The sequence below is a fragment of the Leucoraja erinacea genome, chromosome 14 (assembly GCF_028641065.1).
Source record: "Leucoraja erinacea ecotype New England chromosome 14, Leri_hhj_1, whole genome shotgun sequence".
Lineage (NCBI taxonomy): Eukaryota > Metazoa > Chordata > Chondrichthyes > Rajiformes > Rajidae > Leucoraja > Leucoraja erinaceus.
The window spans coordinates 26,696,057-26,710,351 of record NC_073390.1 but is presented as its reverse complement, the minus strand read 5'-3'; the positions used below and the strand labels follow the sequence as shown (position 1 = coordinate 26,710,351).

Genomic DNA, 14,295 nt, shown 5'->3' with positions numbered 1-14,295 from the left:
TCCATATACACAACATCCACTGCGTTACCCTCATCAATTTCCCGTGTAACATCTTCAAAAAACTCAAGAAGATTAGTTAAACAAGACCTTCCAGGCACAAATCCATGTTGAAGGAACTTAGTGGGTCAGGCAGCATTGGTGAAGGGATATGGAAGGTTAACCTTTCGGCCCAACCCCTCATTCGGATTGAAAGGTAGAGGGGGGATCGCCAACATAAAGAGGTGATGGGGAGAGGAAGGGCAAGGGCTGGCAATTAATAGATGGATCCAGGTGAGGAAAGGTTTATTGACAGATGGAATCAGGTGGGGGAGGGAAGTGCAGAGATAGTGACAGAGGCTGACATGTGATAGTTGGAGACAACAAAGGACTGCAGATAATAGAATGTGATATTTAAGGAAGAGAAGTATGGAACGGGCTAAGGGAAATAGGGTGGGCAGATGGGAACAGTGTGGGGAGGGGATCCAGTGGGTGATGGACAAATGGAGTGAGCAGGGAAGGGTAAACTGGGTGATATGGGGCTGGGGGAAGGAGGTGTTTGGAGAAAAGGGTGTGTGTGACAGGAGAGAGGAAAGGACAGAGTGGAGCAGGTTTCTGGACAATAATAGAGGGCACAAACCAGCATAAAAAGGTGGTTCGCTCATCCCTCCCCACCATCCACCCAACCACGCTGGCACTTCCCCATAGGAGGTATTACACCTGAGCCTCTACCTCCTCCCTCATCACAATTCAGTACTTAAAAAGACCTTTCTGGTGAGACAGAGATTCACATGCCCTTCCTCCAACCTTGCCTACTGCATTTGGTGCTTTCAACACAAAAAACGGCATCTTATGATAGAATTAAACAATCCAATATCAAAAGGCTTGAGGCAAATTCTTACAACATTGCTATAAACAGGGAACAAATGCCGATCAGTTAAATGGTGAGGAGGACCAATAGTGAGCATGCTTGGTGAGGAGGACCAATGATGAGCATGCTTGGTGAGGAGGACCAATGATGAGCATGCTTGGTGAGGAGGACCAATGATGAGCATGCTTGGAAAGGATTACCAGATGGAGGAGTGCCTTCTTGGATGAACAAAGTGTAATGTGCCAAAAGAGCTGCCTCATCTCCAAAGATCTTGATGAGGGCGGCATTGTGGCACAGCTAGTAGAGCTGATGCCTTATAATGCAAGAATCATGGGTTTACCTCAGGTGCTGACTGTGTGGGGTTTGCATGTTCTCCCTGTGGCCATATGTGTTTCCTCTGGGTGCTCTGGTTTCCTCCCACATCCCAAAGGGTTTGTAGGTTAATTGCCATTTGTAAAATTGCTCCTAATGTGTAGGGAGTTGATGAGTAGTTGGGATTACATAGATCTAGTGTGAATGGGTGATCGATGGTCAGGTTGGACTCAATGGGCCAAAGTGCTTGTTTCCATGCTATATTTCTAAAGTTCAATGGAAGGGGAGATAGATTGGGAAGCAACAGAGAGCTGATAGGAAAGCAGGATTTCAAAGTAAGTTGCTTCAGAAGTAGGGCTGAAGGAATTAATGAAGGCTTAGTTACAGTAGGATATAATGTGGGAATTTAGATTTGAGCAATGAGCTTATATGTTGTCCATCCCAAGACTGCCCACTTCTCCTCTCTGACACTGGTTTGTCTGAGGTCAGCTGCTAGTGAGTACGTCACCCATAGCTTCCCTCCAGGCGACAATTCCAATCTTCCTTTGGCCAGTTGTTCACCGCCCACTCGGCATAAAGTTGGACTTGAGCAAAATTAATCTCCTAACCCATATCGACCCACCGAGTTATTGCCTGTCATTACCTGAGTACAGCCAGTGTTTAATCTTCACCTTCACGTTCAATTCCACTATCTACTTTGGTAATATCCCCAGCAATAAACCCCTCCAACGTTTTCACTCTGTTGACCTTCTTTGCACTTCAATGTTACTGCCCTACTGTTGTCAGCCTTACTTTTAACTTTGTTCACCCTGAGCTTCAGAATTCCTTCTCTGATTCTTTAGATAGGTCTTCATAAAATTAACCTCTTTAGCAAAGTATTTCATTATCTGCTCTGGTACTTATTTTGTTTCAGTATCAATTATTGTGCCTGATAAGATCTCTTTGAAGTTTCTTGGGGTATTTTACTGTGTTAAAAGCTTTATCTCAATTCAATGTGTTGTAGAAAAACATGCATAACGTAGCGATAATAGAATGTGGAGTTAAAGCTTAAGAGCCCCTCCATCTTGTATAGATTCCTTTATGTGCCTTTTTCTTTTTAACATAAATCTTTTGTGAGCATAGCAAATGCAAGTATATTATGCAGATGCTTTAGCAGGATAAAATACGCCCTTCAATTTGAGATTGCACTGTTCGGTGAATTGCCAAAATTGGTAAAGTGATAGAAGTTAATTATTGGCATATGCGATTGTTCATTGACCTTAAACAGTCTCACTGTCCTTGTGTTTCCTCATGTTGATTAAAAAGGAGCATTTGTTTGAGGGACACAACCTCCTGGCGTGACTGGAAGAGTGGAGCTGATTTCCATATTCAGTCAAAGCATCTGACCTCAAAAGGCTGTCAGACTCAATAATTCCTTCTCACCAGTTCTCTGGAGGCCCCCATCAAAACCAAGTGTTGGAACAAAAATAAACGGTAAAAAAAAAATGAAGTAACCTCACTAATGCTTGGAATAATTATTTTTAAATAGATTATTTCTTGGCAGAGCTGTTGGTAAATTGTACTTGAGGGGGCGATTTGATTCAAAGGTTTTATGTATGTTTGATCTATTGCCCCTCATGACCAGGAGTTCTGTGAATTTAACATTTGAACTACATTAGCACTCGCCGCTTGATAAATGTCAAAAATTCTTTCCAGCTGAAAATATCAGCTTTTTATTGTCAGCCACAGACATTCTGTTGCATGTCAGACAGTGCTGGTGAGGAACATTTAGCACAAACTAACTGCCAAGGATATCAGACGGCGTTTCCTCTGATATGATGTACTTTTTAATGTGCCAATTAAGAAATGAAATGCAGGACGGGAAGACAATAATTGCCATGGATAGGGAATGTATGGCAAATTGGTTCGGGCACCTATTGCTCTGGAAACTTGTGATGGCAGTTCCTAAAATGCATCTCCTTCATCAAATTTCTACATGAGCAAGGCACAATATAGTAACACCCATGGCGCAGTGCTCATTTTGGTGCATTGTAGCAGGACTAATTAGTCTCAGGTGTGATCATCGTTCACGATTCCTGGGAAAATCATGTTTTGGAATTGCATTGTTGGATCACGATATCTTGAAGGCTGGTTGCCTACTTATCTCAAATCTGACTAGTGGTCCCAATACCAAACCAATGACCAATACCACTCTTATGATCTTCCTCTTGACTACGTGGGGCATGCCCTGATTTCTCAACCCTCCGATCCTCCCAAAGGTTCCAACTGCCAACTCTAAATCCCCCACCTCTCCCAATGTCTCAAAATACAGCCAACACAAATTCTTCCTCCAACCCTTTGAAAAAGCCTGCCTCCTGACCTAGGGTCTAGTTCTCCTGTCCTCCTGATTAAATGTTACTGATTGTATACCGTGTTGTCACCTTTCCCTCAGCTAACAAAGAACCATTCTACATTTCCTTCAAGAAAGAACAGCAGATGCTGGAAAATTTCGAAGATAAACAAAAATGCTGGAGAAACTCAGTGGGTGAGGCAGCATCTATGGAGCGAAGGAATAGGTGACATTTCGGCTCGAGACCTTTCTTCAAACTGAAGAAGGGTCTCGACCCGAAACGTCACCTATTCCTTCGCTCCATAGATGCTGCCTCACCCTATAAGTTTCTCCAGCATTTTTGTCTACCTTCGAATTTTCCTTATCATTATATGCTTTGATCTGTCATTTTCACACATTAACCTTCTATATCTCTAGACTCCCTCTCACCAGACGCTCAGTCTGAAGAAGAAGTCTCGACCCAAAATGTCACCCATTCCTTGATCCAGGGATGCTGCCTTCCCACTGAGTTACTCCAGCATTTTGTGTCTATCTTTGGTATAAACCAGCATCTGCAGTTCCTTCCTACTCCTGACCCAGGGGATGGACCACGGAGGTCTTGAAGAACAGCAGCTGGTGCTATTATGAACTACACTCCTAACCCCTTCCCTGATATGCAGGGCAGATATTCCCCATGTTCCTGATCTTCTGGGATGCTTGACTCCTACTGCACCCAATCATTGGCAAATTGCCCATTACAATCCTGATCTTCAGTGATGACATACCTAAACCACAATCCTTTGTGAACTGTTCCTCCAGACTTCGTCTGGTTTGTGGATGTCCCCGGCCAGTATCTTGAATCCCTGGTGCCTGGTAAAAGTCCCTCAAACCACCACCCGTTCCCCAGGTAGGCAAGCCAACCACAGGCTCCATCCTTATCTTCCAGGTGCCACCCCCATTTTCTTCCCAGACCCAGTTTCAACAGGTAATATACTTTCCACTGCGGAAGCTGGATACCTGTCTAAAAGACATTAAAGACCTGGATCCACTAAAATCACTGGTGGCCAATGATTGAGAAAAAGTGTTGCCGTTTCTTGATGCAAAACACACATACCACATTACTTTAAGCATAAAAGAATGGCTAATCTACAAGTTTCTGGTAGATAAAGGCATCAAGTGATGAGAACACAAATAACTAAATGGAATTTTGCTGCAGATCAACCGAGTCTGTGCCAACCATCAACCTCACAATTACCCTAATCTGTCTCAATCATTTTAATTTCCCCACTTTGTCATCAATTCTCCCCCTCCCACACACTAGCACACTTGCACACCAGAGACAATTTGTAGTGGTCAATTAAACTTCTAACTGTCTTTGGGATATGGGAAGTAAAGGGAGTACCTGGGGAAATCATTCAGCCACAGGGAGAAAGTGCAAACTCCACATAGACAGATCCAATGATCAGGATTGAACTGGTTTAGTTTAGTGATACAGCACGGAAAAAGGCCCTTCAGCCCACTGAGTCCACCCTGAGTCATCCCAGCACATTACCACTATCTTAAAAACACTTGGAACAACTTACATTTATACCAAGCCAGTTAGCCTACAAACCAGTACGTTTTTGGAGTGTGGGTGGAAACCGAAGATATCGGAGAAAATCTACGTGGTCACGGGGAGAACATACTAACTCTGTACAAACAGCACCCATAGTCAGGATCGAACCCGAGTCTCTGGCACTGTAAGTGCTGTAAAGCAGCAACTCTACCACTGTGCCACCATACCAGCAAAGCTAACACAATTTTTTGGGGGTATAACATCCACCCGTCCGTAATTCAAACCCCAGCCATTAAAGCCCAGTTTTGAAACAGTCTCTACCTCTTGCTGCCATTCCAATTCTTCTACTACCTAAACTTCTCCAATTCATCTTTCTCCCGTTTTTTTTTGGAGACTGCACCAGCCCAAAGGCAAAGCTGAGAACCTCGGCTGACCTGTCTGGTGTCAGCATCTGTCAGAGACTCAGACGCCACAGGACTGATTCCCAGGCTCAGAATCCTCAAGCCACCACTGTCTACGACACCTGCTTGAAAGCCGAGGAGCTCATGTAGGCAAAAGCAAATCGCTAATCAAAGTCCATTAGCTGCTAATCAGTTTGTCATTATGCAGATCAGCACCACTGCTGTGATCAAGACAAAGAAATTATCTCAGTTGCAGTTATCTCACGCACTCTCAAAAATAACAAAGACTGCCAAATAGAAGAAAAATATGAGCATATTCGTATGGTAAATGATGCAACAAAATCAATGCACTGTTCCCATAGGGTTGTTGTTTTACATAACAAGACTGGTGAAAAAGAATAGGAATAGAATTCACGAGTAGATTTTAACTCTACTTGTTCCGTGGACCAAGTAAACTTCTGTCTGCCACACAATAATCCAGATTTGAACCTGGTCTGAGTAAAGATTGCAGGCATTTGTTTAATAAAAGGAAATGGAAAATAGGTGCTGGAGATCTGAAATGAAAATTGAATGCTGGAAACTCCGCAGTCAGGCAACATCTGTTGGGAGAGGAATTACACTGATGTTTCAGATCGAATGTTTCGCTTTCCACGGATGCATCCCGACCTGATCAGCGATTCCAGCACTTTTTGTTTCAGTTTCAGGGTCCTTCTTTAAATCTGTAATTCAAAGCTGTGACCAAAGATCCCATGGCAAGCAAGATAGTCCACTCCTGCTAAATCCAATGGGCTGACGCGTAGTACGCAACATGTGGGCCATTTCAGTAATCTCGACCCGACTTTGGTTATCCCACTCGCAGTGTAATCAACGTTGCGGGGGAACAGTTTGTGTTAATAAATTATAATTCACACACACATATATTTCTCCCGATTTTTATATATAATGATAAACTTTATTTCAGACTCAAGGCCCAGACAAGGGACAACATTGCATAAAAATACATTGCAAACCTCCCACAACTTTACCCTGGCGTCCCAGCCGTGCTGATCCGGGCCAGACTTCCCACACGCTGTGGAAGGAACATAGGCATCTTTTTGCTTTTTATTGTGAGGCAGACAGGCAGAAAGAAAATGAGGAGAAGATTTTTACCAAAGATCTTTGATTTTTACGAGGACGTTTCCGTAACCAGCCTCCGTCTCCGCACTGGTATATTTGCTCCGCTGTGGGATCATTGGTGCGGAGACAGAAGCCAGTTACGGAAATGGGGCCGAAGATTACCCATGACTCTACTAGTTTTTTTTCATCGAGTGGACTATCTTGCTCGCTGTAGGATCTTTGGCTGTGATGTTTTCCTGACGGTGCCCTTGACTTAGCTCTGTGTGAGGGGTGCATAGTTAACATCAGGCCAATGCTGCTCTGAAGAAGCCACAGACTACAAGACACCCTGACAAATATGGTTGTTGTTTCTTCTGTGATAGGTCCATAGGATCAGAAGTGTTCCTGCCTCCACCACCACTCAACCTCTCTGCAATTCTGGACTTCCTTCAACTCCTTCCTATCCAAGATGTGGGTCACACCCCAAAGTTGGCTCCTTCAAGATGGTGGTAACTTAATCAGGTCCATGGGTTAAAATAACTACATGTCTGTGGTGCACTTTTCTACACCAATGGAGGTGGTTAACACTGAATCTTGAGTAGGATTTGACTATTTTCACATGTACTATTTCCCCCAACACTGCTGTGAGCATCCAGCACCCCTTACTCAGTTCGTAAAGAAGATTATTACAGTGCTGTGACAATATGTGTAGGAAGGAGCTGCAGTTAGGGAACCAGTCTGAAGAAGGGTCTCGACCCAAAACATCATCCATTCCTTTCTCCAGAGATGCTGCCTGTCCCACTGGGTTACTCCAGCTTTTTATGTCTATCTTCTGTGACAATGTGCAATAGGTCACGAAAGTAAACAACATGCAAGGCGCTGCATCCATCAGTCTTTGCCCTGACAGAGCAGGTATCCAGTCAGTGTCTGGCCTAACCCATTGGCAGTTCCAGCAATTTGATTTCCCTCAGCCATGTGCTTTCCCACAAACTCATTCTAAAAGCAATTTCTTATACGTGTTGGTGCTGAATTACATGACAAGGTTGAACTTACATCTTGATTCGACATGTCCCAGTAGGGTCTCTCTCCAAACGACATCACTTCCCACATGACAATTCCATAACTCCACACATCGCTGGCTGAGGTGAACTTGCGGTACGCAATCGCCTCCGGTGCAGTCCATCGCACAGGGATCTTCCCGCCCTGCACAAGCAATTAAACATTGTTAGCTTTTACAATCATTGTCATTGAATCCCCATTGAGTCCGTCATATCAGCATAAAGCTCTCGGATAAAGAAAATCAGTTCAGAGGCCAGTACTTCCTTACATCAGCACAACAAGACAAAAACATAAAGGAAATTGTATAAGGAATATAGGCTACCAGGCCCCTCAAGTCTGCCCTGCCATTCAATATGATCATGGCTGTTCTATGCTGGCCTTAACTGCACTTGTGTATCAGTTCCCCGTAACCCTCAATTCCTTGAAGTTTCAAATATTTATCTATCTTGAAATTAAATACATCTGCTAATCTGGACTGCAGCACCCTCATGAGCAAAAAGTGATTTGCTACCCTCTGATAGGAGGTACATGACCAGAGTGACAAAAAGATCTTCCACAAACACAAATCCATGACCTTTAGCACTAAGGAGGACAAGGACAGCAGGTGTACAGCAAGACCATTACTTGCAGGTTCATCTCCAAGTCACAACTTGGAAAATATATTGGCATCCCTTCAATGTTGCTGTTCCTGTAAATAAATGTGGGAACACCTTTACGAGAAGGACTGTGGTAATACACGAAGGTAGCTCATCCCTGTTTCAGGTCTGAGATTTGAACCTTTCTGTTTCCTGCATTTTGTTTTTTGGATTCTATTTGTCAACCTGCCCTGGCTCACAAAGGTTCCAACTTTTTGGACCAGTGAAATTCCACATTGAATTTTGTCAAAGGTCCCAGTGAAGTCTGCTCTGGCTCCCTGGCAGAATACTGATGACTATGCATTCTGCAAGGAGTCAACATTTGAATGATAAGCATGCCGGAATAGAATTTAATTCCTGATCTGACTATCTTGGCAAATTAAGACCGTGAGACAACATTGATGAATAGATGACCTAAGTGCTAGCAGAGTAAAGAGTCAGGAAGGATCGCATTCATGTGCTTTTTCATTGCTATCAAGGTTGCAGAGAGAGAAAGCCAGGCTCAGCTTCTGGCTCTCCCACTGAGAATGGCCACACAGTGAATCCTTGCCTCACAGAGTGGAGTATGGAGACATCAACTAATCCTGCCACTGTACTGGATCTTTAGGAACCGTTGGATGTAAGCTTCCTGCACAGTTGAATATTAAAAAGAGAAAATGGGAAAATACTGTTCAAGTGCTACAATCTGTGTGAAGCCTTCAGTCCTGTGGGAAGGAGTTGGGATAATGTTTTTATATTTTGTCTAAGTTAGCCCTATTAACCTCTGCTCTTTTGTGTAAATGGAAGAAAAGTAACATCTCATCATCGCACTGAATCCTTGAATCAAAGCGGTAGTTATGTGAAGTGATTTGAAAATATTATACTTCAAATATCTGAGCTAAATGTTTGTGGTGATCCTCGGGACATTTATGTGCCTTGAGGGACTGCAGGATGGGCCAGTGTATTTTGCTCAATCATCTAAGGGGGCAGTGGGCCGCCAGGGCATGTAGCTGAAGGTCAAGTATAGTCCTTCTCCTGTTCATCTCTGCAGACCAGGACATGTCTGTGCCTTCTGGGGCATAGTGGTATTTACCTTTTGCAATTTGTATTCCTGCTTAGTCTAAAAACAAGTTCCTACACTCAACAATGGGCACACTGTCTACTAGAGCCAAAGCATGGAAACATCCATAGCCTGCAGTTCTTCCTCTACACAGCATGGAGCACTCTGCACCCTCGTCACCAGCCATCACATCCTTATCCCCTCAGATCCTTCAATACCAATTGAGACTGCAGAAAAAAATGCATTGAATTTACAATATGGAAAATGAGCAGCTTAGCTAAACACATAAGCAAAACATTCAAGTCACATTTACCAGCTCTTTTTCAGAGTCAGTGAATCATACAATATTGAAATAGGTCCTTCGGCCCACCTAATCTGTGCTGATCACCAGGCGTGCATCTACAGTAATTTACATGATTCTCCACGTTCCTATCAACTCCCTCCAGATTCCGTGACTCCCCTACATACAAGGGCAACTAACAGTGGCTAATGAGGAACTGAAGCATGCAAAGGAATCTCATGTAAATTCCACATGGTCAGGATGGAAACAAGGTCACTGAAGCTGTGATGCAGTGACTCTGCTACCTGCACCAGTTTCACTGCACCTCATTTCCATCCATTTTCCATTCTAACATTAAGAGAATTATGGATATCCTGACCTTGTGAAAGAGACACTGGAAATATTCCTCAGTTTTACAAGTTTCATCTTCTCGCGCGCATCTATGAGGATTTCTGCAGTTCCCCATTTGGTTCTTTTGTACAACTTGGAATTGAACTGCTGCATCACCAGTACCTGTTCCCCAGCTCCATAAAGCTCTAACTTGCCTGCAAAAAATCAAATTGCTGGAAGAGAGTTTGGCAGTAGCCTGTGGAGGGAAAGGGACATACCATGATAGGACAGGTTTGGAGGGATATGGACCAAATACAAGCAGGTAGGACTAGTGTAGCTGGGACATGTTGGCGATGTGGACAAGTTGGGCCGAAGGGCCTGTTTTAACACTGTATCACTCTATGACCATGCTTTGGGTCATACCATGTTTTCCCTCCACAAATTCGGTCTGACTTGCTGCATTTCTCAGCAGTTTGTTTGTTGCACAAGGTTCCAGTATCTGCAGTCTCTTGTGCCTTAATTTTGCTACCTCTTTCCCCTTCGCTGTTTCCGTAGAACACAACATTTAATAGTGTTCGTGACATCTGCATTCTTGGGCCTTTATGCTTTTCAATATTATTACGCTCAACTATGGTGGGAGTGCTAGGAAAGCTATATACATTCAAATATGTTGTTTTCTATAAATTATGGGAAGCAGATTGACATTTTAGACTTTAAAATTCAGAGATACAGCAGGGAAACAGATCCTTCGGCCCACTGAGTGCACGCCAAACACCAATCACCCCATACACTAACTCTATCCTATACAATAGGGATATTTTTTATAATTTTATTATTTTAATTTTAATAGCCAATTAACCTATAAACCAGGAGGAAACCAGAGCACATGCAGTCACAGGGAGAATGTACAAACTCTATACAGATAGCAGCCGTTGTCAGGATCGACCTCAGGTGTCTGGAGCTGTAAGGCAGCAAGTCTACTGCTGTACCACTCTGCCGCCTAAGACTCAAGTTGCCTCTTGATTCTGCACTACACTGCAGAGTGAACAAGCCAGACTATCCTTAGGTTCCTTTTTTCATTGGCGGGGGCACCACAGACTAACTCACCCCATAGAACACTCATAATGATAAACATAGCGTATTTCATCGATCGACCTTAATGCTTAAGCCACTTTCTTATTGGTTCTGGAGTAGACAAGAGGGAGGAATTGTGAATTGATGCCAAAAGGTGGATGAATTTGCACTAGAGCAACAAAGTTAACGACAACAGTAGTAGCAGAGTTGTTACAGTTTCAAGGTGAAAGTAGATATTAAAATCGAGGACCCCACATGTGAAAAAATAAGACCCTTGTGGAAGGTATAGGAGAAAAACGTTACAAAGTAGTGGACGGTGAATTAGCAGCCTTGATCTACTCTGCTGATATAACTTCTCCATCACGTTAACATATAACATATAACATTTACAGCACAGAAACAGAAGTGGAGGGCGTTACATTTGCTAGATCAACTGGTCTTTTTCCCCTTAGTCCCACCTGTCTGCACTCATACCATAACCCCCCATTCCCTTCTCATCCATATGCCTATCCAATTTATTTTTAAATGATACCAATGCACCTGCCTCCACCACTTCCACTGGAAGCTCATTCCACACCGCTACCACTCTTGAGTAAAGAAGTTCCCCCTCATATCACCCCTAAACTTCTGTCCCTTGATTCTGAAGTCACGTCCTCTTGTTTGACTCTTCACGATTCTCAAAGGGAAAAGCTTTCCACATCAACTCTGTCTATCCCTCTCACCATTTTAAAGCCCTCTATCAGGTCCCCCCTTAACCTTCTGCGCTCCAGAGAATAAAGACCTGGCTTATTCAACCTATCTCTGTAACTTAGTCCTTGAAAACCCATATTTTCTAGTAAATCTCCTCTGTACTCTCTCTATTTTGTTGACATCCTTCCTATAATTGGGCGACCAAATTGTACACCATACTCCAGATTTGGTGCCTTGTACAATTTTAACATTACATCCCAGCTTCTATACTCATTGGTTCTGGAGTTACAGACCAGTCTCTCCCTTAGAAGTGGAGGAGAGTTACATTTTCTAGATCAGTCTGGTCTTCTGAGTTCCTCGAGCACTATATATATTATATCTAGACCCCAGTATCTGCAGTCTCTTGTACCTCCAATTAAATGTTCTACCTGCCTTCTAAGGCACTGAACTGCCCCACAGCACCTACTGAACCTGGCTGTTATATTCAGGACGGCTATCATTAAGACATTTGGGCGAGTTTGAACAGTGAGACCCAGAAGTCCTGCTGTTACCTTGGATAGTTGCCAAAAGTCTTTAATGCCCTTCCCAACTCTGCTCTGAGTGCGAGGCAGCTGCAGGCAATCTCTCAGTGCAAGAGGCCCTTCCCAAAAGCTGTCTGAACAGATTACTTCGAAGGGAGATGGCTCATTCCTTTTCATTCTTGCTCCTTGAAAATATATTTTCTCTGTTTCAAACGTTAAACCTCCTGTTAAACATCTGTAACTCGTTTGTTCAAATTGAGAATGACGACAGAGGCATCCTGTCAAATTTATTGTCTACTGACGTAAAGTCAGCAAAGTAATCTCATCACAATGTCAACTTCTTATGACCAAGGGACCAGAGCCTGGGAATTGCTTTACTGGCAATAAAGCAGAGTTGTATGTCATCCTAATTGCAGGCAATAGTGGAGTTGCTGCCTCATAGCATCAGAGACTCGGGTTAAATCCTGAACTCAAGCGCTGTCTGTTTGGAGTTTGCATGTTCTCCCTGGGACTTTGTGAACTTCCACCAGGTGTTTAGGTGGGTGGTAGAAGAGGGCTTATTTCTGAGCTGTCTCCTTGACTTTATGACAAACAGTGTGAAAGACTAATACACATTGAGATGTTCACCGAACAGGGCTGTGGTCATTGCAAGTGTAAGATCATGCTGTATCACTTCTAGCATGATGCTTTTCTTTAATTCATTGCAGTTTTAGCCCAGCTTGAGAGATCTTTCCACGTGGTTCTTAAAGGGCATAACATAATCCAAGCTGCACTCTTCCTGGTAATTGGGAAGTGTTGATAGGACAGGCCCTATTGCCTGATATCAACCATGATATCAAATTAATCTAATTCTATCTGCCAGCACATAGTCTATATACATTTGTCCACCCCGGCCTATTCTTGTGTTTGTCGAAATGCCTCTTAAATGTTGCTATTGGATTTGCAGTTCAACAGCAGCCAGCAAATCCATTCCCTTCCATCATGCCGGCCTCTCAAATGGTTGTTCATATGTATGGGGTGTTTCTAAGTCAGGCATTTGTAACTCAGGGAGGATCTGTGCTGCTGCAACATAACTTCTCAACTGTTATGCTCAATGCCCCAACACGGTACAGATGCCATACGCCTTTTTTTCACTCTATCTATCTGCATTGCCACTTTCAGGGAATTACTGTATGGCTTGCACCCCATGATTCCCCTTTACCTAAATAAGCATTTTACCTTTTGCAGTATACTTTCCTCGTGCATTTGACTGCTCAAAGTGGTACACCTCACATTGTCTAGATTAAACTCCACCCGTCAGTTCTCCGCTCATATCTCCAACTGATCTGTATCCTGCTTGGCCAACCTTCTCATTGTCCACAACTATGTCAATGATTGTGTTACTATTCATCATAAAGGTACATGATAAAGAACATGAAACATGTTCATGATGCATAGGATGGGGCAATATAGAAACACTCAGGGGCTACTGGCGTTGTCTCCCACCATGAGCTGCCAGGGAGGACATGAGCGCATCGTTTGCATGGCCGCACTTGATTTTCAGGATGCTAGAGGCTTGGCTGAGATCAAGGAGGTGCTGTTGGGTTTCTTGTAGCGGGTTCAGGTAGATAAATCCCCAGGGCCTGATGGAATTTATCAAAGATTATGGGGAGAGGTAAGGGAGGAGATTGGAGGGGCCTTGATGAAGATCTCTGTATCCTCACTACCAACAGGCAAGATAGGTCCCAGATTGAAGAATGCCCAATGTTGTGCCTTTATTTTACAAGAGATTATCCAGGCAATTATAGGCCAGTGAGCCACATGTCAGTGGTGAGGAAGGTTTTGCAGAGGATTCTTCAGGGGAAAGGATTTATTCACATTTGGAAGTGAATTAGAGACAGTCAGCATGGCTCTGTACACAGCGCCATGTCTTAGTATATTTATTGAGTTTTTTGAGGATTTGAAGAAACTGACTGATGAGTATGGCAATGGATGGAGTCTACATGCAATTTAAAGGTATTTGATAAAGTCCCTCCTAACCTCCTCAGGACAATGCCCAACACAAATTGCTCATTCAAGATCGATTCCAGACATAAAACTGTGACCACCACTTTCTCCGTATGGTAGAACAAATATTGAGTGATAGGTTTGAGCCCTTAATATAACCAAA

The 14,295-nt window shown here is 43.4% G+C and overlaps 1 protein-coding gene across 1 annotated transcript in view; it reads right to left on the bottom strand.

Annotated features, from left to right (window-relative positions):
- Window positions 1–14,295, bottom strand: part of LOC129703451 (ephrin type-B receptor 1) — a 405,586-nt gene that overhangs the window by 20,212 nt on the left and 371,079 nt on the right. The window contains exon 13 of the mRNA XM_055645911.1: window positions 7,572–7,721. Coding sequence (XP_055501886.1) covers window positions 7,572–7,721 — 150 coding nt within the window. The remainder of the gene's footprint in view (window positions 1–7,571; window positions 7,722–14,295) is intronic.